Source organism: Panthera uncia (assembly GCF_023721935.1).
Source record: "Panthera uncia isolate 11264 chromosome A1 unlocalized genomic scaffold, Puncia_PCG_1.0 HiC_scaffold_17, whole genome shotgun sequence".
In the NCBI taxonomy this organism is placed as follows: domain Eukaryota; kingdom Metazoa; phylum Chordata; class Mammalia; order Carnivora; family Felidae; genus Panthera; species Panthera uncia.
Window position 1 is genome coordinate 24935525 of NW_026057577.1, and position 24065 is coordinate 24959589.

At 36.9% G+C, this 24065-nt stretch overlaps 1 protein-coding gene across 11 annotated transcripts in view; it reads right to left on the reverse strand.

Moving 5' to 3' along the window:
- The window catches only part of RAPGEF6 (Rap guanine nucleotide exchange factor 6), a 214405-nt gene that overhangs the window by 101248 nt on the left and 89092 nt on the right, over positions 1–24065 (reverse strand). For all 11 annotated transcript variants that reach the window (XR_007461556.1, XR_007461555.1, XR_007461558.1 and 8 more), the window contains 5 exons: positions 18568–18699; positions 6673–6850; positions 4388–4524; positions 2126–2284; positions 1376–1528 (listed from right to left, as the gene is read on the reverse strand). Coding sequence is in view for 3 of the 11 variants with exons in the window: in XM_049648461.1 (XP_049504418.1) it covers positions 1376–1528; positions 2126–2284; positions 4388–4524; positions 6673–6850; positions 18568–18699 (759 nt within the window). In the remaining 8 variants the exon portion in view is untranslated. The remainder of the gene's footprint in view (positions 1–1375; positions 1529–2125; positions 2285–4387; positions 4525–6672; positions 6851–18567; positions 18700–24065) is intronic.

Consider the following 24065-nt stretch of genomic DNA (forward strand, 5'->3'; position numbering starts at 1 on the left):
GGAAAGATCCACACTGAGGGTGACCCTAAGGAATAAAAGGTCTGTATTCTTTAAAACTGCTGAGAATATGAACAGAGAAAGACTGTTCCTGGAGTGGAAAGAAGTGACATGACAACTAAATGCAACTTTGTTCCGGGATAAGATCCTGGATGAGGAAGGAAAGAGAGCCACTGTTGGGATAGTTGGTGAAAATCTAAACAGGGTCTGTAGGCTGAATGGTTGTACTTTATTAATTTTCATTTCTCAACTTGAAGGTTCTATGGTGTTTATGTAGGAGAGTATTCTTGCTTTTAGGAAATATACAAGAGAATATTCAGAGGGACGAGGCATCACATATGCAGACTGCTCTCAAATGGTTCAGAGAAAGACTGGTGAAAATGGAGAAAATGCAGTGAAATAAATGCTAATAGGTGGGGAATCTGAGGGAAGGAGCTCTCTATACTGTCTTTGCAACTGTTCTCTAAGTTTGTAATTATTTAAAAATAAAGAATTAAAAAACATGAGCCCCCATAAAAAGATAGCCTATGGCAATCCACCCATATGTTCATCTTTTCTACAATAGAAAGCTTAGATTTATCAGTTTAGAAAATGAAAACGCATTCTAGAATAGCCTGACTCCTGGGGAAAAATGCACCTGACATCAGTCCTTCACAATATTAAATAATAAGCTCAAGCATTTGTAATGAATAATAACACATTTACTAATTTTGCAACCAGGACTACGTTGCAAAATAATACGTTTTTATTTCCTCTTTCAACTACAATTTCTCTATTTTACATGTGGAGGTCTTAAAAGAGACAGGGTAGTGAAGAGGATGGGGGGGAAGGGAGGCAAGGGGCAAATGGGCAAAGGGTAGGGGAGAAAGGGAACTAGAGAAAACAATATGGGGATCAACATTCAGACTCTACAATGTACTAAGGCTTTTACCTCATTTAGCCCCAATAAAACCCTGCCATAACATTTCCTGTTTTCAGATAAGAAAAATGAGTGTCAGAGAAGATAATGTCTATTTTAAAGCCATAAATAACCAGTAAGCACTCTGCATTTTCATCTACTACTTTCATTTTCTGTTTTGTTTCTAATTATTGCTGTCTTTGGTGAAATTAACTCCCCTTATCAATTGATCATAAAATAAATTTGAAAAACTATGACTGGTATATTCTAAAATAATATCCTATCCATACTGATATTAAATGGCAATGCCATTCTTCATTAAAATGTGTAAAAACCAATGGAGAAACAAAAGAACCAACACATTTGCTTAAATTAGATTCTAGTGTTAATTATCTTGCACTACTGAAAAAGTGGTTCAAAGCCTTTTAAGCAAAATGAAAGCTACTGTCAGCGACTAATATAATAAATAATAACACCCACCTTGATTACAATGTGTCCTTTCCTGGTTCCGCTCCGATCTAGTTCACGGTGTTCATGCACCATAACAATTTCTCCCTCTTCCTCAACTTTATGGGTGTTTTTCTCCACATGATTTAAAATTCTCCAATAATCCTGCTGGGCTATGCAGACAAACTGTCCGAGAATAACATGGGGACAGTTAATGAAACTGTAGTACATAAATATATCACTATGCACCAAGGTAGAGCACAAAGGTAAGAAATCGAGTGGCATCAGTTCTTTTTTATTCAGTCCCTTTAACTCTTAATAAAAATCAAGGTGAAATAATTCATATGCAACGAGACCAAAGAAGTCAAATCCATCTGAATTGTGCTCTCAAAGAAGAAGTGAACATCTACTCTCAAAACTGACACTAGGCAAAGAAAACATGAAGCAGTAGTAAGTTAGAAACAAACAACTCAGAAGTTCCTATTTCTTTCCTTTATTTAAAAAAAAAAAAAAAAAGAGAAGAACAGAAAAAGGAATAAGCTGGCTAATGTCAGATATAAATTTAACAAACCAAAATTTCGAATGTTCTCTTCTAAAAATTTATGCTTTGTTCAAATCCACAAATATTTGAGTCACACACAAAATCTAGTTTCCTTTATTAACTGTGAGCTTTTGACAACTCTCAATTCTCAAGTCAACCTATTTTATTTTGAGGAAGAAAAAACAGGCTCAGCCACTTTAAATCAACAAACAAGAGTTACAAGACTCAACAGATAACCTTACCTGACAATCATCTACTTTAGTCCTAACAACTCCATGCATATACTGCTTATCCAGAGTGGGAGTAATTCCAAAACTATTTCCCATAAAGAGATTTTCAACTTTTCCATCTGGATGAGTGATTTCTACAGTGCCGTTTAAAATAACATACCATGAGTCAAGCTACAAAGAAAAAGACAGGTTTTAAGAATCTTTTTAAAAATATAGTTACAGTTAACTTTGAAAAATAATCAACATATTGAATTTATATAATTTAAAAAAGAAAAATAGAGATCTGATTACATATTACTTTATACTCTGTCAGAAAAGTCTATGCCCATCTACACAAACTAATAAAAGCTCATTTTAGTCTTTCTTCTTTTAGTCACCAAAAGACATCAGGGGACTTTCATAATTGACCAAACACTCAGAGAAAAATTATGTAATGGTTAAAACCACAAACCTTGAAATCTAAATCCAGACCACGCCACTAACTGGGTGAGTGACTATGGGCAAGTTATTTAACCTCTCAGAATTCCAGTTTCTCTACTTCTAAAATGGGCTTAACAACAGACCTATTAGGGCCTTTCTGTTAATTAAATGAATTTATGCATACCAAGTGCTTAGTACAGTGCCTGGCACATAGCAAGCACTCAAAAGAAAAAAAAAGTAGCTGGTAATTAATTCAGAAATTCTGATTTTTAAGGCAGAGATGACAAAACATTCAAAATTTCTCCTAATGTTAAGAAAATACTGCCTTCATTTATACAGCAACATATAATGCTCCTAGAAGACAACTCAGTATGTAGTCATCAAAGAACACTTTTCTCCTTCAGTTAGGCTCTTACCAGCCTAAACTTTTAAGTGTGATTTATGGGAAATCTGGATTATTAGTTCTAAAGGAGAATCAGTAGCAATAAGAAATATTTTTTTAAGTGTGTTTCGGTTATTTCAAATATAAAATTCACTCACTATGGAATTTATGGATAACATAAATTACTTGAGGACAGGGACTGTGTCAGATTTTTCCACCACAACATTTCCTGTATCTAGAACAGTACCCAACACAAACTAGGCATACACCAAAGTTTTGCTGACAAACTGTGAAAAATTAAGAGAATACAAAAATTTGTGGAAAAGAAGAGTTCTTCAAAACTCCACTGTTTACAAAGTTGTTGCTAACAGTTTAGTTTTTCTATGTTTATATTACTTTATACTGTTGAAATACCTGTCTTGTGTTTTAGGAAAATTTAATTGTATATTCATGACAGTTTTTTTCTTGAGCATATCCTATGAGCCAGATGTTTAGAATATGGGGAGAAAGCACGTAAATGAAGCTAGAGACATAGCCTCTGCCTTCAAAGAGCTTCTATCAAATTTTACAATAACCTGAATACCACCTACATAATATTAGACCCTGTGTGAGTATAACAATTATTTAAGCATTGCTTATTATCGAATTATAGTTTAGTCATTTCTAATTTTTACTATTAGAAATATGCTGCAATGAACATCTTTTGGCATAACTCTGAGTTTTACCTTATGTACTGAGCAAAGACACTCATAATGAGTGAAATAGGATAGAACCTGTTAATTCTTCAAGGCCCGTGTTAAAAATTTCTAAATGATTTTCCAGAAATATTGTTTATATTCCTATTAGCAGGATATGACAATTTTCATCAGTTGACATGTCAGCATTAATTTTTATCAGTTTGATAAGAAAAACAGTGAATTGATTCCTAGCAGCAGTAATACCTTTCAAGTGGTCTGCATCCTTCCTCCACCCACCCAAAGTTGCCAGCCAAGCATTTCTTAACAATAACCTGCTACCACATAAATGCCTCGCCTGATAGCAGCCCACCAGGAGCCATAAGTATCAATACATTTTCCTCACCTTTTTTTTGAAGTATAACATAGAAAATGGATACAGAGAGTAATACTCAATAAATATTTTAAATAATGATATACAAATAGAATGATTAAAAATTTTTCTTAATGTCTTACAACTTAATTTGAGAAGAGCAAATTTGGTTCAATAAATGTTCTTTATTGAACATCTATTCTATGCTAGGTAAGTCTATGGCTGGGAAGTAAAAATTAAAACAAAGTAAAGCAAAATCAAAAGTAAAAACTTGTATCTTCACAAATCATAACTAAGCCAAACTCAATATTCATGTAAAAAATTGTATACATTTCAAAACTCAGGATTTACAAAAGACTAAGGAAATTAAATCATTCTAAAAATTACCTCCCACACTAAAAAATAGGTAACATTTGCTAGCCTACCTCTTGCCCATCTTCCAGAATAACAGCTCCGGCCTGCTCTACCACTTCAAAAATCATTACTGAGCAGAGTTCTCTCCTTACAGACATGGTCATGTTTGCAAAAGCAGGGAGCTGGTGCATAAACTCCAGTAACTGTTCTATTAAAAAAAAAAAAAAAAAACAGAAATTTTGGTATAGAGACCATCAAAGACTAAACTTTACAAATTCAGTAAAATCTAGAAGTGAATACTCAATTTTCTAATCAACTTAAGAATTTATGCTGCCAATGTACAGGAACCAAGGTACAGATGAATGCTGGCTAAAAAAAAAAAAAATCAATGATTTGTTTAATAGATATATTCAAACTCACACAAAAATATAGGCAAATTGGAAGATAACCAGGATTCACAACCTCACAGAAAACCACAGATTCAAATGCAGTAATTTTCCTAGCCTGAGATGTCACTCCATGGTAGTTAAGTTAGTGATGTCCTTCAATCTAACTCATCAGTGAAAAAGTCTTTGATCTAGTTCTTATCAGGCCAGAATTAGAGAAATGTTATTAATAAATGTCAACAATTAAGTAATTAAGGATAACAAATGTGAATTCTAGTTCCAAACTGTCAAACCAACTTCAAGATAACTCTCTTTATAACCAACAAATGCTAATGAGCCAACATTCTCTGGCACAGATATGAGAGTAATAAACATAAATATAAGGGAGAAACAAACACACAGTCAGCTAAGTGATGAAACAGAAATAACTATAAAGTGGTATCTGCCCAGATAATTGGGAGTTGATTATATTTCAATTTTTAAAAAAACTTTGCAAATAGCACAGTATACAATTCTTTATCATTAAAAATGCATTTTCAGTTTCTGCCCAGACAATGCTCATAACATGAGTCTAAACTGCAAGTTAATTAACTATGTCATTATGTCATTAGAATGGCATAGAATAACTATGTCATTATGTCATTAGAATGTCATTAGAATGGCAAGGAATATTCAAATGTAGTGATCTTTACTCACAAAGATTTACGATTATTTAGTAGCAGCATCTTCTGATTTGAATTAGTAATACGACTGCTATAGAAGGGAAATCTAGGATAAAATCTTAGTTGAATCATAACAATATATAATGACACACTAAGTGAGTCTAGGAGAGGATGGTTTCAATCCATCGACCTCTGGATGATGGGCCCAGCATGCTTCCATCCACCGCACCACTCTGTTTGCACTATAATGACACTAAGTAATCTTTGCTCTTAAAGGTAACATTAGCATTTTTAGTATTATTTAATCTCGCAAAGTAATTAGTTCTGTAAGAAATTACAAAAGGGAAAATTCATAAACTTTTATCTACAAATTACATATAAACATTTTTTTCAAGCTAGAAGTAAAAACATGACTTTTGCTAACATTTGAAATTTAAAACAAGCTAGACATCAGACACTGATGTACTGTATTTTAAATATCTCATGGACATGAAGGAGGAAATTACTTTAATGCGGTCAAGCTTTTATCAACTGGAGCAGCCACAAGGTGAGGGCTACATGGCTGTGAAATCTATCACCCCAATACTCACCAGAGTTGATTCAGATGATCTGGCTGGCTAGGCAGGTGTCCCCTTCCTCCCTGACTGCTCCATGGGCATCCCTCTGCAAGCAGTGTGCTCAGTGGAAGGATCAACTTCCCAGATAGGGGATAACTGACTGTTCTTTAGTCAAGGGTATAAGGGTATACCAAAAGCTGTACTCTCCTGCTGGAAACTCCAAACAAACTCTGCAGTTGGGGAGGCTAGACTCAAAGACAGCTCTAAACCTCTTGTTATTCACAATCTTGTGCAGTCCCCTCCCATATTGTATTAGGATTGCTTTCTGTGACACTCCTGAGGCCAAATCACAATGTGGCATCTGCCTTACTCTTCCTCTTGATTACCTGCTTTGGGTGAAGCCAAATGCCATGTTGTGGACCTCTCTATGGAGAGGCCCACCTGACAGGGAACTGAGGTCTTGTACTAAAAGCCATGCGAGTAGCCACCTTGGAAGTATATCCTCTAGCTCAGCCCAGTGAAGCCTCAGAGAACTGCAACCCTGCTGATATTCTGACTACAACTTCATGAGACACTGAGCCAGAACCACTCAGCTAGGCTGCTCCTGAATTCCTGACCCACAAAAATTATGAGAAAATAAATGTGTGTTCTTTTAAACCACTAAGCTCCAGGTAATTTGTTACGCCACAAGAGGTTAACTACGTATGAATTAAAATATAAAATTCTAATTGTGAATACACATATTTCTTACCAATGTCATCATCAGTTTTGTCTGCAGGTTCTTTCTCAAGACATTCTCGAACAAGATCGCGCCCCTGTAGTGGATCTGTTCGATCAATCTCTTCATCTTCCTCTTCCTCATCTTCAGAATCAACAGGTCCTTCTGGAAGACGTGTTAAATCTACATCTCCTACCTCACTTTCTGTAGCCTAAAGAAAGAAATCTTGATCACTTATTCATGTTGTAAAAATTTTGTCACAGCCTGAATTAATCAAAACTACCCCTCCTAACAATATAAACAACCAGGCAATACTGTGTTCTATCAAAAACAAAATGATACTTATTTGTAAAAGGTTTCACTCTTCAAAAATATGGGCTGATTGTTACATAGTATAACATCCAGGGCTCAAATCTGAGCCAGCAAGTATAAAATGGTCAGGAGATGTAAACACCACTAAATGCATTCATCACTATTTTCTAACCAACACGTGTATTTTTTAAAAGTAAAACATTTCCTAAACCAGGAAGTGCAGGAAGGAGTTTACTAACAATCATTTCATGAGTATCTATTCGTCTATGCTGGGCGTTGTAAACAAGATATTCTTTTACCACAAAGATTCAGAGTTCAGTAAATAGGCAACCATGTAAATTAAGAACAGAAGTGTAAAACTGAAAAGTGCTAAAATAGACCAACTGTGAAGTACTGAACACATACTTACAATGTCCCAATACCCGTTTGGTGAACCTAACAGTATGCAAAGATGAGTTGAGATTATCCCAACCAATGTTTGAAGTACACTTATATTTACAACCTCAACTTTGGAAATATATTTGTAAATATAATGTCTCAGATATCTGTGAAGTAACTAGCAGATTTCTAAAAAAACTAAATTTAAATGTCATTCAGAGAAAACAATGATAATGTTTTACAGAAAATAAAATTATCCTGAAATGATTATTTAATACTCCTAAACATTATACTCACTTGATTCATATTAAAAATGAAAAAGCATGAATACTGAAGCAGTTACAGAAACAATGGGTTGAACATACAGGAATTTCGTAATAATAAGCATACAACAGGTATGAGTGAAGAGTATGGCATCTTCATTCAAATATTTAAGTGTCATCACCTATACTAAACATTTACTGTTTTGACTGCTCAGAAGAGCCCCTTTCTTCTGTTAGGGACTTACTGTTCCTCTCTAATTTAACCAAGAGATTCCAGTGAAGAACAATGTTCTGCCCCTGACTATGGAAGCTAAGGCAGAAAGAACTCTTGTCTTCATTTTTATAACTGGAGCTACAGGGCAGAGCATTCTTTTGTCTCTGGTTACTGCTTGGGAAGAATGTGATAACAGCTACATGGGAATGCCATTCTGTGATGAGAGAATGGAACCAACTGGCACGGAAAGGGGCAAGGGAATGAGAAGGAAGAACACTGAACAAGAGACAGACATGGAAAGATACAGAGCAACAAACCAATACAAATAGAACATGCATGATAGAGATAGCAAGAGCAAAGCAAGTGAAGCAAAGAGCACCTGTGACTGAAAGTGCTGGGGGCGGAGGAGGAGGAGCAAAGGCAAGCAAGCTGCAGGGAGCCACAGAACTAGATAGACAAGGCAGGGGCACACACCTGCAAGCAACCAGGTTCCCTGAGGCCAAAGCTGCCTCTGCTTTCTGGCTACGGAACTTTAGAGTTTAAGGGGAGATATTTCTGAATAAAATACCCTTGGAACCATTAGAACTTGCAAGCAAGTTCTAATTTCAAAAAATAAGATTTAAAATGTGTACATGCTAACATGACTTTCAAAAACCTAATTTATTTACATGTAATGATTTTAATCCAAGAAACTAGTGTGAAAAAATACTAAAGCAGTATTTTTCATACAAGTTTATTTAATTTTTCAGACTATAGAAGCTCAACCCCAGAATAGCCTTTTTCCATTTTATCAAATTTTAAGAATAATCTACCTTTGGGTTCCTAAACCACTATCTTCATAATAATTTCAAGTTTTCATCCTATGATCCGGACTATTTCAACAGTCTCCTAACCTTTTATATTATACCTGATAAAAACATAGCTCATAGCAAAAATAAGCAAGATTCAATTCACGTATGTGGATAAGAGGCAAGGTCTATTGTCATCTGTGTAAAAAGTGAAGATACCTAAAAAGAAAATTCTTAAAAAAAAATTTTTTTAATGTTCATTTTTGAAAGAGAGAAAGAGAGACAGCGAGCACGAGTGCAGAAGGGGTTGAGAGAGAGGGACACACAGAATCTGAAGCAGGCTCCAGGCACTGAGCTGTCAGCACAGAGCCTGACGCATGGCTCAAACTCACAAACTGTGAGATCATGACCTGAGCCAAAGACTGATGCTTAAATGACTGAGCCACCCAGGCGCCCCTTAAAAAGAAAATTCTTAAGGGAGAATGGAAGTCAAGGGTACAGTTTGTGAGAAGGGTGCTTTTAAGGATATGTGCAAAGTAAAGAATATAACCTATATTTACAATTGTCTTAACTGTACTTTTTCGAAAGTAGAATAAAAAGAAAAAGAATGAATAATATCATTTAACAGAGATTAAACTGATAAAATGTTACAAGTATACCAGAAGGATGAGGCAAAGTAAGAATTAAAAATAAAAAAGGAAGAGAAGTCAAAAACATGCTAGAATCTTACAAAAGAATTTTCTTCTTCTTACAAAAGAATCTTGTATTTTTTTAAAATTATTATTATTTAACATTTATTTATTTTTGAGACAGAGAGAGACAGAGCATGAACGGGGGAGGGGCAGAGAGAGAGGGAGACACAGAATCGGAAGCAGACTCCAGGCTCTGAGCCATCAGCCCAGAGCCCGACACGGGGCTCGAACTCACGGACTGCGAGATCGTGACTTGAGCTGAAGTTGGACGCTTAACCGACTGAGCCATCCAGGCGCCCCAAGAATCGTGTAATTTAAAAATAAGTACATAAAACAAGCTATGGAGAATCCAAGGTCTAATTCTTTGACTAAGCAAAGGGAAGTTAGGTTTTTTAAGTTAGGTCATTTTAGATAAAATGACCATCAGGAGTGGAAGTCATTGCATGATACTTCTGAGGATGCAGGCCTTGGAAACAGTTTAATTCTCTAATAACTAGGTGAGAATTTTAAATATGTATTACTCAAAATGTCCAACATATAACAAAAACTTACAAGAGAGAAGAAGGAGGAGGGAATGTAATACATAACCAAGAGAAAAATCAATCAATATAAAGAGACCCAGGAATGAGAGAGATGGAATTAGGAGACATCAACTTCCAACATTGTAAGTAAGTTTTAAGATATAAAAGGAAATACAAATGTAAGTAGGGTGAAAATGGGAAATCTAAATAAATGTAAATTCTAAGAAGAGTAAACTTGAAAAGAGGCAATAAAGGGCACCTGGTTGGCTCAGTTGGTTGAGCAGCTCAGGTTGTGGTCTCACGGTTCCCGAGTTCAAGCCCTACATTGGGCTTGTTGCTGTCTGGGCAGAACCTGCTTTGGGATCCTTCGTCTCCCTCTCTCTTTGTCCCTCCCCTGTTTGCACTCTTGCTCTCTCAAAAATAAACATTTATTTAAAAAAAGGGGGGGGGGGTCAATAAAAACTACCCCAACTGAAGCAAAGAACAAAGCCATAAAGAAAATTTACCTGAGTCCAAGAGACTAATAAAATCATTATCAAAAGTTGTTACAAAAAATGTAGGTCAACAGATATGCCAAATTTGTTAAGGCAGGGTACACAGAAAATCAGAGCCCTGGCCTTTCAACTACTTTATCCTAGCACCTGGAATACAGCAGAACCTCAAGAAGATAATGACAAGTAAGTTATGTGTAGTGGGGAAAAAAGTATATTGGTAAAAGAGCTAAGAGAACAAGTTTAGGGGCGCCTGGGTGGCTTAGCTGGGTAAGCCTCTGACTTTTGATTTCAGCTGAGGTCATGATCTCAAGGTTCCTGAGTTAGAGCCCTGCAGCAGGCTCTGTATTAACAGTGTAGAGCCTGATTGGGACTATCTCTCACTCCCTTGCACTCTCTCTGTCCCTCCCCTGCTCATGTATGCACTCTCTCTCAAAATAAATAAACATTAAAAAAAAAAAAAAGTTCATTAAACTTCTGTTTTTCCGTTCCTGCAGTGTAAATGTGTCTCTGTGTATATGTGTAAATAGAAGTTGGTGAGGCTAACAGTCTGAGGAGATTTTCTGATGACTTTGCCTTCCCCAAATAAACCACCAGAGGATATCCTTTTCCTGTTTGCATCTAGATAAAGAATGAGGGGAACTACAGGTTGGAACGAAAAGTTATACAGACTTAACAAAAACCACGTTTTCAATTTCAGAGCCAATATTAAGCCAGAACCTTAAATTTTCAGCGCTTCTCTTTGCTGCATTCTCATTGTGAGTACTTCATTCTATCTTTTTCATGGACCACTCAGTCCTTGTTTCCTGTCTCTCTGGTTAGCGGAAGAAGCCTGTGAAATTGATCCTTCACAGTAACGCTGTCTGGAAAAGCCCATTCCATAATCTCTACAATAGGTCAGGCAGGTCAAGGAAAGACTCCTTTGCCCTAGATAATCAAGCTTTAGTCAGCAGTGATCCTCTGCATTTTCCCTGGAAACAATATTGGTTTCTACTTTCAAGTGTAATTCAACTAAAAAAAAAAAAAGTCCAGATTACTTCCTAAGTGCCAAAAGTGTGCTTAACTCATCAGGGAATACACACGAAATAAACTCTGCCTCCACAAATTTTCCACTCATGACCCACAGAAAAACTGCTGTGGGGTTCCAAGATCTGAGAGACCATGTGAAAATGTCATCTAGGTGAAGTGGCAGGTAGAAGAGCATAACCAAAACACAGGGCTAGGAAAAAACAAACATGTTCAGGGAATAACATATGTATTTGTTGTGAACCAGAATCTAGAATGTTCAAGTGGGGAATAGTGGAACATAAAGCCAGACTTGCAGACTGCGGTTAGAAGTCAAAGACTAAGACTGTGAATACAAATCTGAAATGAAATGAAGAGTATAAATCAGATAATGGTGAAACACTTAAGCTTTTATTGTTTTTTAAATTTTTTTAAATGTTTATTTATTTTTGAGCAAAAGAGACAGAACATGAGTGGGAGAGGGGCAGAGAGAGAGGGAGAGACGAATTGGCACCAGGTTTCAGGTTCTGAGCTATCAGCACAGAGCCTGACGCAGGGCTTGAACTCTTGAGTCGTGAGATCATGACCTGAGTTGAATTTGGACGCTTAACTGACTGAGCCACCCAGGCACCCTGAAGCACTGAGGCTTTTAGAATATACAAGTAGGGGCGCCTGGGTGGCTCAGTTGGTAAGCATCTAACTTCGGCTCAGGTCATGATCTCATTGTTCGTGGGTCTGAGCCTTGTGTCATGCTCTGCAATAACAGTGTGCAGCCTTCCTGGGGTTCTCTCTCTCTGCCCTTCCCTAACTCTCGCTTTCTCTTTCTCAAAATAAATAAACTTAAAAAAAAAACTAAATAAATAAAATAGAGGAGTAAAGTCATACTATTTTTAGAATTTATTTCACATGGGAGTTTATAAAATGTGAGTAGTCAAAGATAAATGAGATTATGACTAGGACACACATTTTTATTATTTTTTTTTTTAACGTTTATTTATTTTTGAGACAGAGAGAGACAGAGCATGAACGGGGGAGGGTGAGAGAGAGGGAGACACAGAATCCGAAACAGGCTCCAGGCTCTGAGCTGTCAGCACAGAGCCCGACGCGGGGCTCAAACCCACAGACCGCGAGATCATGACCTGAGCCGAGGTCGGCCGCTCAACTGACTGAGCCACCCAGGCGCCCCAGGACACACATTTTTAACGGGAATATTAAAGCAAAAGAAAGCACGTGGTATGGCAAAGCTAGGTCAATGTCCAATGACCATCCCAGTGGCAATGGGGTGCCCCAGTTCTGGAGAGACTGGCAGTAGAGTCATGAAATAAGGACTCATGCTACCATAGAGAGAGTAATTGAAGCAGTGGGATTTTTAGGACCATGTTGACTTCCTGCAGAAAAACTAAGAAAGATAGATAGGTGATGAACGTGTGCCTGAGGTTTCTAAAAAAGAAGTTAACGAAAAGACAAGTGCTTTATTTCACAATATTCCAGCTCTTGCTGGTATAAACAGACTGAAATAAATAGAAAAAGGAAATCTAGAAAGAAGCATTCCTTATTTGAGTATTCTATGAAGATACATAAAATATTTATTCCAAGAACAATTTAACACCTTAATGTATAAGCTTACCTACATTTTAAGCTTATCTGATTAGAAACATATTCGTATCAAAATGGTAACTTGCATTTTCCCCAGACTGTGGTAAATGCTTTATTTTAAAGTTTCCTTGAGAGCCAAGGACTGTTATATTTAAACCAGAAAACATGAAAACTCTTAAGAAGGAAATGCATAGGAGCACAGCCACATATGTGGCCATATAAAATGGTGTTAACAATGATCTTGTTAAGAAGTGCTGTTCAAATGTCTCTCTTCTCTCTTCTCCTCAAATCTCCAAATTAAAAATACGTGCATTAAAAAAAAAAAAAAAAAATACCTGGGGCACCTGGATGGCTCAGTCAGTTGTTCGTCGGTCTTAAGCTCAGGTCATGATCTCAAGTTCCCTGAGTTCAAGCCCCACTTCGGGCTCTGTGCTGACAGCTCAGAGCCTGGAACCTGCTTCAGATTCTGGGTCTCCCTCTCTCTCTACCCCTCCGCCTCTCACACTCTCTCTCTCACTCTCAAAAATAAATAAACATTAAAAAAAAAAACTTGCATTACGTCACAACGCTTGCTTATACTGTTAGAAGCCATGACTAGGTTAAGTGTTCACTTTTAAAATCTTTCAAGTGCCAAAATTTAGATAACCAGACTACCTCAATTATTGCTGGCCAATGTATACATACACAGACAACATAGCCTGTAACTTAACGGTGTATTCACAGCTTGAATGGTACTCCAAACAAGGACTGAGGTCAAGAAAAGACTAAGGTTCACTACTGAATTTAACTCTAAGCACTCTTCTTCCCTTTGTTTTAGTCTGAGGATCTGATTGGATACACACACACAAATTGGTTGTTATTTACCTTATCTGTGTTTTAATTGTAGGTCTAGAAATTCTGCATTTGGGGGTAACATTTTATCAATCTAATATTCTGTACTTATTCCTTTTATTCTCTAGTATTTAACTTTAATCTTTTTCAAAATTTTATTCAACTTTTTAAAAACTGTACACTCTATTTACATCCTTCATAAAATGTGTTAGAGAAATACTAATGTTCACAGAGAAAAAAGGTAAGAAAAACCTAGCTAACATAATAAAAACTACTCGCAAACCTACCACTAATAGAAAACATTATTACCATTTGGTCCTCTTTCATTCAGATTTACATTGCATGTATAACATATATACAACATATGTAATTATGTATTTAAGTATATTTATTTTAACATAGTGGTTTCTTCTGTTTTTATCTTTGTTTTTAACATAAACTGTTTCTATCCACTGGCTATTCTCTTAAAGGAAGTCCTCAAATTTGAGGATGTTTACCTTCTTTGGCCACTCTTAAAAAGATTTTATCTTAACTTTTTACATATTTGACTTTGGTATTGTAATTTTCTCCTTTCAATATCTGAATTCCTGTTTTGGTTCTAGATTTCATTGTTTTTTTGTTTTTGTCTGTTTACTCTTCCTAAATTCATTAAAACCTACTTTTATCTTACTGTTTACTTTCTATGTTTAATTGCATCATCTTTTAAACTGTACATCTCCGAAAAAAAATAAACTATGACTCCATTCATGTGACCTCCTAGAAGATGTGTATAGGCAGAAAACAGACTGGTGGTTGCCAGTGGCTGGGGATCAGAAGGGAATGACTACAAAGGGGCAGAGACTACTGTCTGAGGTGATGGAAACGTTCTACGTCTTCACATAGGCTCTACTATGGGGGTTAAATTTTATATAACACATAACATCAAACATACACGTCAGTTAACATCAAACATATACAAACACAATTAACGATGTAGGAAACAGAATGAATATGACTTGGTGCTGAAAGTTATGATTTTTTTTTTTAAATGCCTATTTATTTATTCTTGAGAGAGAGGTAGAGAGCAAGCAGGGGAGGGCCAGAGGGAAAGGGAGACAGAAGCCAAAGTAGACTCCACAACCTCAGCATGAAGCCCGATGTGGAGCTTGAACTCACAAACTGTGAGATCATGACCTGAGCTGAAACCAACAGTCAGATGCTTAACTGACTGAGACACCCAGGTGCCCCTAAATGTTATGATCAAGGGACAAGAGCCAATGATAACTTTCAGGTTTCAGGGATGGTGCCTTCCTCACTTTGTAATGGAGGGAGTCCTTTCACATGCAGGACAGCTGGCAAGGATACTTGCCCACAGTTTATCCACGTTAAAATTAATCTTATAAAAGGTAGAATGAGCTGTATAGAGTGCCCCTGAGCAAGGAAAACATACAGGAGGGTGGAGCAGGGCAGCCACATACAAGGGCCTAACAGTACAGCAGAAGACCTCCAACTACACAAGTAGGGTGCTCCAGTCTCAGACTCAGGTAGGCAAACCAGTAGGTAGACATTCTGTAGATACAAGTGCAATGTTTCAGGAGCTCCTCCAGGATCCTGCCAAAGATATAGGACTCTGCTGTGTATAGTTCATCTTCTAGTGTGTAGTAAAGCATGGACCTCTCCAAAAGACCCTGATCTCTATCTGGGCACTATCCTTTTGTCCTTTCTCTCACAACCATCTAGGGCTCTGTTCCTTGCTCCAAAAAGTTGGTAACATCTGGTTTAGAAATGGATATACTTGGGTTGCCTGGGTGGCTAGTTGGTTCAGCATCCGACTCTTGATTTGGGCTCAGGTCATAATCTCACAGGTTGATCAGTTCGAGTCCCACATCGGGCTCCTCACACTGACAGTGCAGGGCTTGCTTGGAATTCTCCCTCTCTCCCTCCTTCTCAGCCCCTCCTGCACATGCTCTTTCTCTCAAAATGAATGCATAAACTTAAAAAAAAAAACAACAAAAAACGGATACATTAGTGAGATCAGGTACCTATAGTTTGACAACATCACATGTCTGCTATATGATTTCTCTTAGCAAGGTCCAGACATTCTCACTTATCCTATAAAAAATCTATAGCCACATCCTTGAAATTCATTAATCCATGGTAAGTCTTCTCCGGGAAAAACAAAGAAGCCATAAAAGCTATACAGCTCTACTTTGACTTTTAGGTGTGCAACAACTTTTTTTTTTTTTTTCTTGAGAGAGAGTGAGCAGGCAAAGGCAAGAGGAAGAAGGAGGGAGGGAGGAAGGAGAGAAAGAGTGCATGTGCATGAGAGAGACAAAGAGAAAATCTCAACCAGGCTCCATGCTCAGCACAGAGCTCAATGTGGGGCTTGAACCCACGATCATGGGATCATAACCTTAGCCAAAATCTAGAGTCTTGGATGTTCAACTGACCGAGCCACCCAGGCACCCCTAGGTGTGCAAGACCTCTTATTTCTTCCACATGATACTTCCTTTGGGGAAAGCCAGAATCCATGGAGCACACTATGAGTGTCTCCAGAGCCGCTGCATTTTTTAACTGGACTTTTTAAAAATCCCTTGTTCTGTGTACTACACAATGGTAATGAGAGAGAATTCCTTGTTCTGTCTACTATAAAATTATAAACAGGGACATATACATGGCTAAAGCAATGACCTTTGTGGAGAAAAGCTATGCATAATCCAAAAATAGAGCTTCTTTTCCATTTTGTCTCTGCCTATAAGCTTCCCATAAAAGAGAAATGTTGGGGCACCTGGATGGCTCAATCAGTTAAGTGTCTGACTTTGACTCAGGTCATGATCTCATGGTCCGTGAGTTCTAGCCCTACATCGGGCTCTGTGCTGACAGTTCAGAGCCTGGAGCCTGCTTCATATTCTGTGTCTCCCTCTCTTGCTCAAAAATAAACAAACATTTAAAAAAAATTTTTAAAAAAAGAGAGAGAAATGCTTATTTCCCTAAAATATCTGAATCTGCGTAACTCAGTAGAACTATAATGTCTATAACGTTTTCCTCAGACAACAATGATTTCATTTCAAAAGACCAGTAATACATGGTAGCCACTTGCCATATGTGACAATTGGTCACTTGAACAGTGACTAGTCTGAACTGAGATGCACAGTAAGGTTATATTAAAGGTTATATTAAATTCTGGCTTTGAAAGACTGTCACATCCCCATGCTGCGCATGTACGCTATGCTCCGCTGCGTGGTACCTTGGAGCCAGCGGCACCAGAGCCTGGGCTGGCAGACCCTTGCTGCTCCATCTTGCTGCTTGGCCTGTTGCAGGATTGGCAATGCAGGCACTAAGAATGTTGCAGCCCAAGAGGCTCTAGAAAGTTGGTTGTGGATTCAGGTCACTGGGCAGCAAGTGCACCACTTCAACCAGCTTCCCAACAATCAGCTCAAAGCCAAGCTCCACAGAAAATCACAACTCCTCTGTGGCACTGCCCGGTTACCATGGAACCACTAGCCACAACAAACCTAGGAGAACACCCCCCAAAACTCTACCTGGAACTCGACTAGTAACTGGCAGCCCAGAAAGGTGAGCTTTCTGTGTGATGGAGCAAGCCTCTAACATTCAGCGAGGTAGTTTACAACCCTACCTTAGCCTTCACTTCCTGCTTGACTGAATAAAGCCTGATGGTCAGCCAAAGTTTATTTATTTTTGGAAGGACAGATTATTTACAGTTCTCTACTCTGCCATTTTTGCTGATATCCTATCCTTATTGTTTAAACAAGTGGCGTTTACCTCTTTAATTACTTGTGCTAGAAGCATCCTAAATAACCCAGAATCACATTTGTGAAGTCATCTTGAAAAGTCCACTACTTCTCTAAAATCCAACACTAAACAACCTCTAAGTTGTATATCAAATACTATCACTGTTAATAAAAATCACCTAGTAAATTAACTTTATCATATTAATTTCTACATGTACAGGTTTACTTTAAATTTATATTAAAATAAATTTAAGAATTCGGGCTACTGAAGACAGGATAAAAAATTAAGTAACCCCTAATTTTTAAACACTGATTATGTGTGAAATGATAATACTTGGACATATTGTGCTAAATGAAATATATGATTCAAATTAATTTTACCTGTTTCCTTTTACATTTTTAATGGGGCTACTAAAAATTTAAGAAAGCCTTTACAATAAAAAGCAACTCTACACCTAGAACTTAAAAAAAAAAAATATAGCAACTCTTATTTTCTTCAAGACTACTTATAAAAAACTTAGTCAATTACAGTAAAATTCAGCCTTTTTATAAATTTAAGTTCAGCTGTTTCAAGAACTATTTTTTAACAAAGCAAGGATTATATATTATTATGAATTCCCCTGGATAAAAGTAATGAAAAAGAACATTACATTGGGGCACCTGGGTGGCTCAGTGAGTTAAGCATCAAACTCTTGATTTCAGATCAGGTCATGGTCTTAGAGTTTGTGAGACTGAGCCCCACATCACGGCCTTGTGCTGACAGTGAAGAGCCTGCTTGGCAGCTTGGGATTCTTGGTCTCCCTTTCTCTCTGCCCCTCCCTCACTTGTGCTCTCCCTCTCTCTCAAAATAAATATATAAAAACTTAAAAAAAAAAAAAACCATTATATCCATACACTGCTGAACCGTATTTAATCACTCTCAAATGATAGATCACTTCTTTAATTAGGCTTACAATTTTGAAACAATATAGCAGATTTTCCCAAAGACCTTCTGCCTGAATTTCATACCCTACTTAAAAGATAAGTGATCACCCAAAGCACAACCATGGGATATTTGGCAAAATAAAAAAGCCGTATGTACAGCACACAAACTCCTAAGATATTACCTGGTAGATATCAGATAAACTGCTGCTCCCAGAGTCACTGGCGATACTACAACCAGACTGACTAGAAGACACGTGAGTCACCTGTGGATGAGGGTTGTCTGTGATGTGCATCTTGGTAAGATCGGCTGGAAGCTGAAGAAGAAAAATAATTTAATATATTCTGAACATATATAACCATAGAATTGTTCAATCACTATGCTGTACATCTGAAACTAATATAACACTGTTAACTATATTGGAATTAAAATAAGAAACAATAAAAAAATTAAATAAGAACTTGTCAAGAATTCTTGACATACTGTAATTTCTGCAACAAAGTTTGGTTTTATGTACATTACTGTGCAACCCCATTTCTAACCCAAATTCCCCACTTTTAGGAAAAATCTTCGGAAATAATAAGAACCAAATTAGTACTATGACACTGTTAGTCAAGCCTAGACAGGAATTCACTGTGTAGATTCCAGAAGAGATTACCATTAGTAATGGTATTTCAGAGGAAAAACTTTGCCCCTCTTCTGTTTCAAATAAAACTATCAGCTACTGCCACCCTAAAGTGTTAACAATGTGAACACACACACACACACACACACACACACCACTAACACAAAATAGTCATTAGTATGAAAAAAAAAAAAAAGAGCAGTATCTTGGGTTAAAGTACAGCATCTGGCAGCAAGACTTAATAGTTGACTGCATTCCAAATTTCAAAAATTTTATACCCTCTTTTCACATAATATTGTACCAATTTGTAGTTGGTCCCTAAAAAGTTTGTTAGTAATCATGATTTAATGAATGTCTATGCTAGGTGCAAGGATACAAGAGACTTAAGAAGGAAATTATTCTACATTATCTTTAGTGCGGTTATGCTTTTATAAAGGATGCAAGTTTGTACAATACCTTTCATACCAAAAAAAAAACAACACAACAACACAAACCTCACAAAATAAATGCAATAGGAATTAAGATAAAAAACAAACCACTATGCTGCAGAGTAGTGAAAGAAAGTATTAGATAGGAGGCATGGTGATCTATTTTCCAAATAATTCTTCTGCAACCTGCTATTCAGGAACATTAAGAGAAACCTACTTACTTAAAAAAATTTTTTTTTTTAACGTTTATTTATTTTTGAGACAGAGTATGAACGGGGGAGGGTCAGAGAGAGGGAGACACAGAATCCAAAACAGGCTCCAGGCTCTGAGCTGTCAGCACAGAGCCCGACGCGGGGCTTGAACTCACGGACTACAGGATCATGACCTGAGCCGAAGTCGGCTGCTTAACCGACTGAGCCACCCAGGCGCCCCTCTACTTACTTTTTAAAACAGGGGTTCTCATTGCTTTAGTGCAAAAAAACATTAAGGAAACATGCATTTAGTTTTACTAAAAACTAAATAAACCCTAAAGGAAAAAATGGCCAAGTCTGAATTCTATTATCTTAACAGTAGTCACTGCAATTGTCAAAACTACACACAGAAATGGTATCACATATGCCCCTGCTGATAATAGTAGGTAACTAACTCAGATGAATTCTCTAACTAAGGTAAACAGAAAAACTGGAACACACACAATATGACCTTTGAGGTTTTGGTGATTCATAAAGATGAGATCAAGAGATTCAGAAGCACTTCTGAGTCACTGGTTAAAGAGACAAAAGCTATATTCCAAGGCCTAGCATGTAAGGGCTGTTCTCTGGAAGGGGACCCTGGAAAGAACATTACACTCAAGTAATGAATGTGATCCAAAAGTAAACTGATGCTCATTTTAGAATCCATCTCAATCCCTGAAGTTGTATTAAGGTTATACAGGGTTACTAGTGCTTCTAGTTAACTACTGGAAGCAAATGAATCTTTACCATAAAAATTTTGCATATACAACATACATTGCTCAAATAAATCTAAGCACATTATAAGATAGCATTGATGAAAACAGAATAAACTTCAGACAACAATGAAGAACTTACAAATAACGCAGTAAACAGATTTTAAAATAACTGTATTTAATATATATAGCAGGGGTTGGCAAACATTGTCTTTAAAGGACCAAGGAGTATATATTTTAGACTTTTGTAGGCAACATATAATCTCTATACATACTTTCCTTTGACTTTTTTTTTTTTAAACAACCCCTTAAAATGTAAAAATCATTCTTAGCTCTCAGGAGATACAGCTCACTGGCCATACATGTTCTAGTATAGCAATCCATGGTAAAGACACCTGCACTTTGAATAACACAGGTTTGAACTATATGGCTCCACTTATGAATGGGTCTACTTACATGTGGATCTTTTCAATACATTGTAGTACTGCAAATATATTTTCCTTATGATCTTCTTCATAACATTCTTTTTTCTAGCTTACATTATTGTAATAATACATATAACAAACAAAATATGTCTTAATTGATTATGTTATTGGTAAGGTTTCCACTCAACAGTAGGCTGTCAGTACTTAAGTTTTTGTGGACTTAAAAGTTATACATGGATTTCCGACTGCATAGGGGTCAGCGGTGCTTGAACCCCTGTTCAAGGGTCATGTCTATAGAGATAAAGACTTAAGAAAAATTAACTTTAGCAAATAAGTATTAACCAAAAATAAAATCAAAAATCTAAAATTGAAAATTAAAGTTATGGAAATTAAAAAGTCAAACATGGACTCAACAGATTTGACAGAACTAAGATGAGAATTAGAAAAGTAAAGGGGAGGGGCGCCTGGGTGGCTCAGTTAGTTAAGCATCCGAATTCAGCTTCATCTCATGGTTTGTGAGTTCAAGACCCACGTCACACTCTCTGTTGTCGACACAGAGCCCACTCTGGATCCTCTGTCCCCCTCTCTCTCTGCCCCTCCTCCGCCTGCATGGGTACATGCACGTGTGCGCATTCTCTCCTTCAAAAATAATCAAAGATTAAAAAAAAGAATAAGTAAAGACTGGCCTGAAAAAATATCCATAATGAAGCATGAAGGTAAAAAAGAATGAAGTTGGGAGAGAAGGGGCAAAAACCACAAGAGATACAGCGAGAAGTTAACATCTGAATAACCAGAGTCAAAAGAGGGGGTGGGGGGAAGCTATTCAAGGCATAGAAGATAATGGCTGAGCATTTTCCCAAATGACAGAATAGATAGTTACAGATCACACAGCTTTAAAAATTACCGACAAGATAAATAATTACAAAACCATAGGTATGCATACTAGGGTAAAACTGGTGGGGGGAAAAAAGAGAGAAAAGTCTTAAAAGCAGTCAGGAAAAAAATATTACTTTGACAAGACCAAAATTAAACTGATGGTTGACTTTTCAACAGAAATCTGGAAGCCAGAAGACAATGGAATAATATCTACAACAGCTAAAATTCTGTACCCAGCAAGAACAGTCCTCAAAGAAAAGGCAAAAGTAAAGACATTTTCAGAGAACGAAAAATGAAAAGAAATACTCTCCAACAGACCTAGAATGAAGAAAATCCACTGGGAGAAAGAAAACAATTCCAAACGGAAATTTCTAGATGCAGGAAAGAAGGAAAACCAAGGAAAACCAATGAAAACCAGGAAATGTGTGGGTAAATCTACATGAATAGTGACTACATAAATAGTAACATTAAGTTCCCATAAAGTTTATAATACATACATACAATTAAAATATGTTTTAACAACAGAATTTAAGGTTGGCAAAAAGTAAACAAAGTTATAAAAGTACTTTAAGTTCTCTGCAATGTCCATGAAACTGTGGCAACAGACTTGATAGATGAAGGATGCATTGTTGTAACCTCTGATTTAAATTTAGTAAAAAAGTGGGGGTGTCTGGGTGGCTCAGTCCATTAAGCATCCGACTCTTGATTTTAGCTCAGGTCTTGATGTCACAGTCGTGAGATGGAGCCCTGCATCACGCTCAAAGCCGGGGGTGCAGCCTGCTTGGGATTCTCTCTCTCTCTCTCTCTCTCTCTCTCTCTCTCTCTCTCGTTGCCCCTCTTCCTACTTTCTCCCTCTCAAAAACAACAAACAAAAAACAAAGAAAAAACAAAAACAAATTAAAATGCTATGATCAAAAAATGTGGAATAAACTAAAGCTATGCTCAGAGGCCATTCTATGGCTCTATTACGTGTATTTTAAAAAGCAGCAGAAAATCAATGAGCTAACTATAACTGGTTATAATAATACAAAAATAGTGAGAGGAGAATGTCTCAGGTCAAAGATCTTCCTCTTACTTAGTTTCTATTGTTGAGACAGAAAAAAATTCTTACACAGGAATGAAGTAGATGAAAAGCCAAAGAATGAAAATAGTTTTCAAAGGTCAGATGATTGGTTCAGGTGTCAGGAGTGGGAGATAATCTATATTCCAAGATTCCTACAGAGGTTAAGACCAAAGAGAAGGAGGTCATCCATAAAAGTAACACAATGAACCAAAGCCAGAAGAGCAAGTCCTGGCTTGGTAGTAATACTTAAAATCTACTAAGCAATCTTTCATCCTCACTAGACCCTAAAAACAGGCATTATTATCATCCCTGCTTTACAAATGAGGAACTGAGGCGATCTCTCACTCAAGTAAGTAGTGGAGTTAGAATGCAAACCCAAGTCTATCTGAGTCTATTAGTCTCCGCTATATTCTACTTTGTACCAGCAACTCTGCTGGTAACATAAAGATGAAAGCAGATAGGTACCACCTTCAAGGACCACAGTTTAAGAGTGAAGAGTGCACACAGATTTACAAGTACACAGCATCTCCTTTCTACCTCATGAAGAAAATTTAGATCTACACATAGGAATCCTTTCAACTTTTTTATCTGATGAGAATAATAATGATGGTCACTGCAGCTAATGTTTGCTCATTAAGTGTGCCAAATATGTAAGCTAGCAAACATTCCCTTCTACATACTTTTTACATATATCATCTAATTTAATTATCAAAGATTAGAAAACCAAGGCCCAGAGAAGTTACACAAGTTGCCCACAGTCACATAGCTAGGAAGAAGGGAAACTGGATTTGAAATCCAGCCAGCCTGACTATATATCAGTTGCTCTTTCCTACTAAGTTGTTTCCTGATACTAAGTTGTGAATTCCTAACACCTAACAGTTCCTATTTTCTTTCTAACAAAAGAGGTAGAAGGGAAAAAGTTTCCTCCCACAGGAATTCTTAATTTCTTAAACCTTCTCTGACTTTTCTTTTCTTCCTGATCCCAGAAGGGACCTAATAGCTGACCTTTCACGAGCAATCTCAATTCACCATGATCCTTGGAGCCTACCAGGTCTTTCAATCTCTCCTAATTTCCACAGTTCCTTTATCCATTTTTTTATACCTGAACTTCTGGGCTCTGCTGGAGCTCAAATGTCCATGAGGACCAGTATCAAAGTTTTATTTGGAGGTTGGAAAGGTTATTCAGCTTGAATACAGACAAAGATTATGAAAAAGTACATAGTCTGTTGAAGACTGTGTACATATAAAGGAGAAAGCATGGATTAAAAGAGGCTAGACGTAGAGCATAATCTTCAATGTCGAACAAAGTATGTATTTTA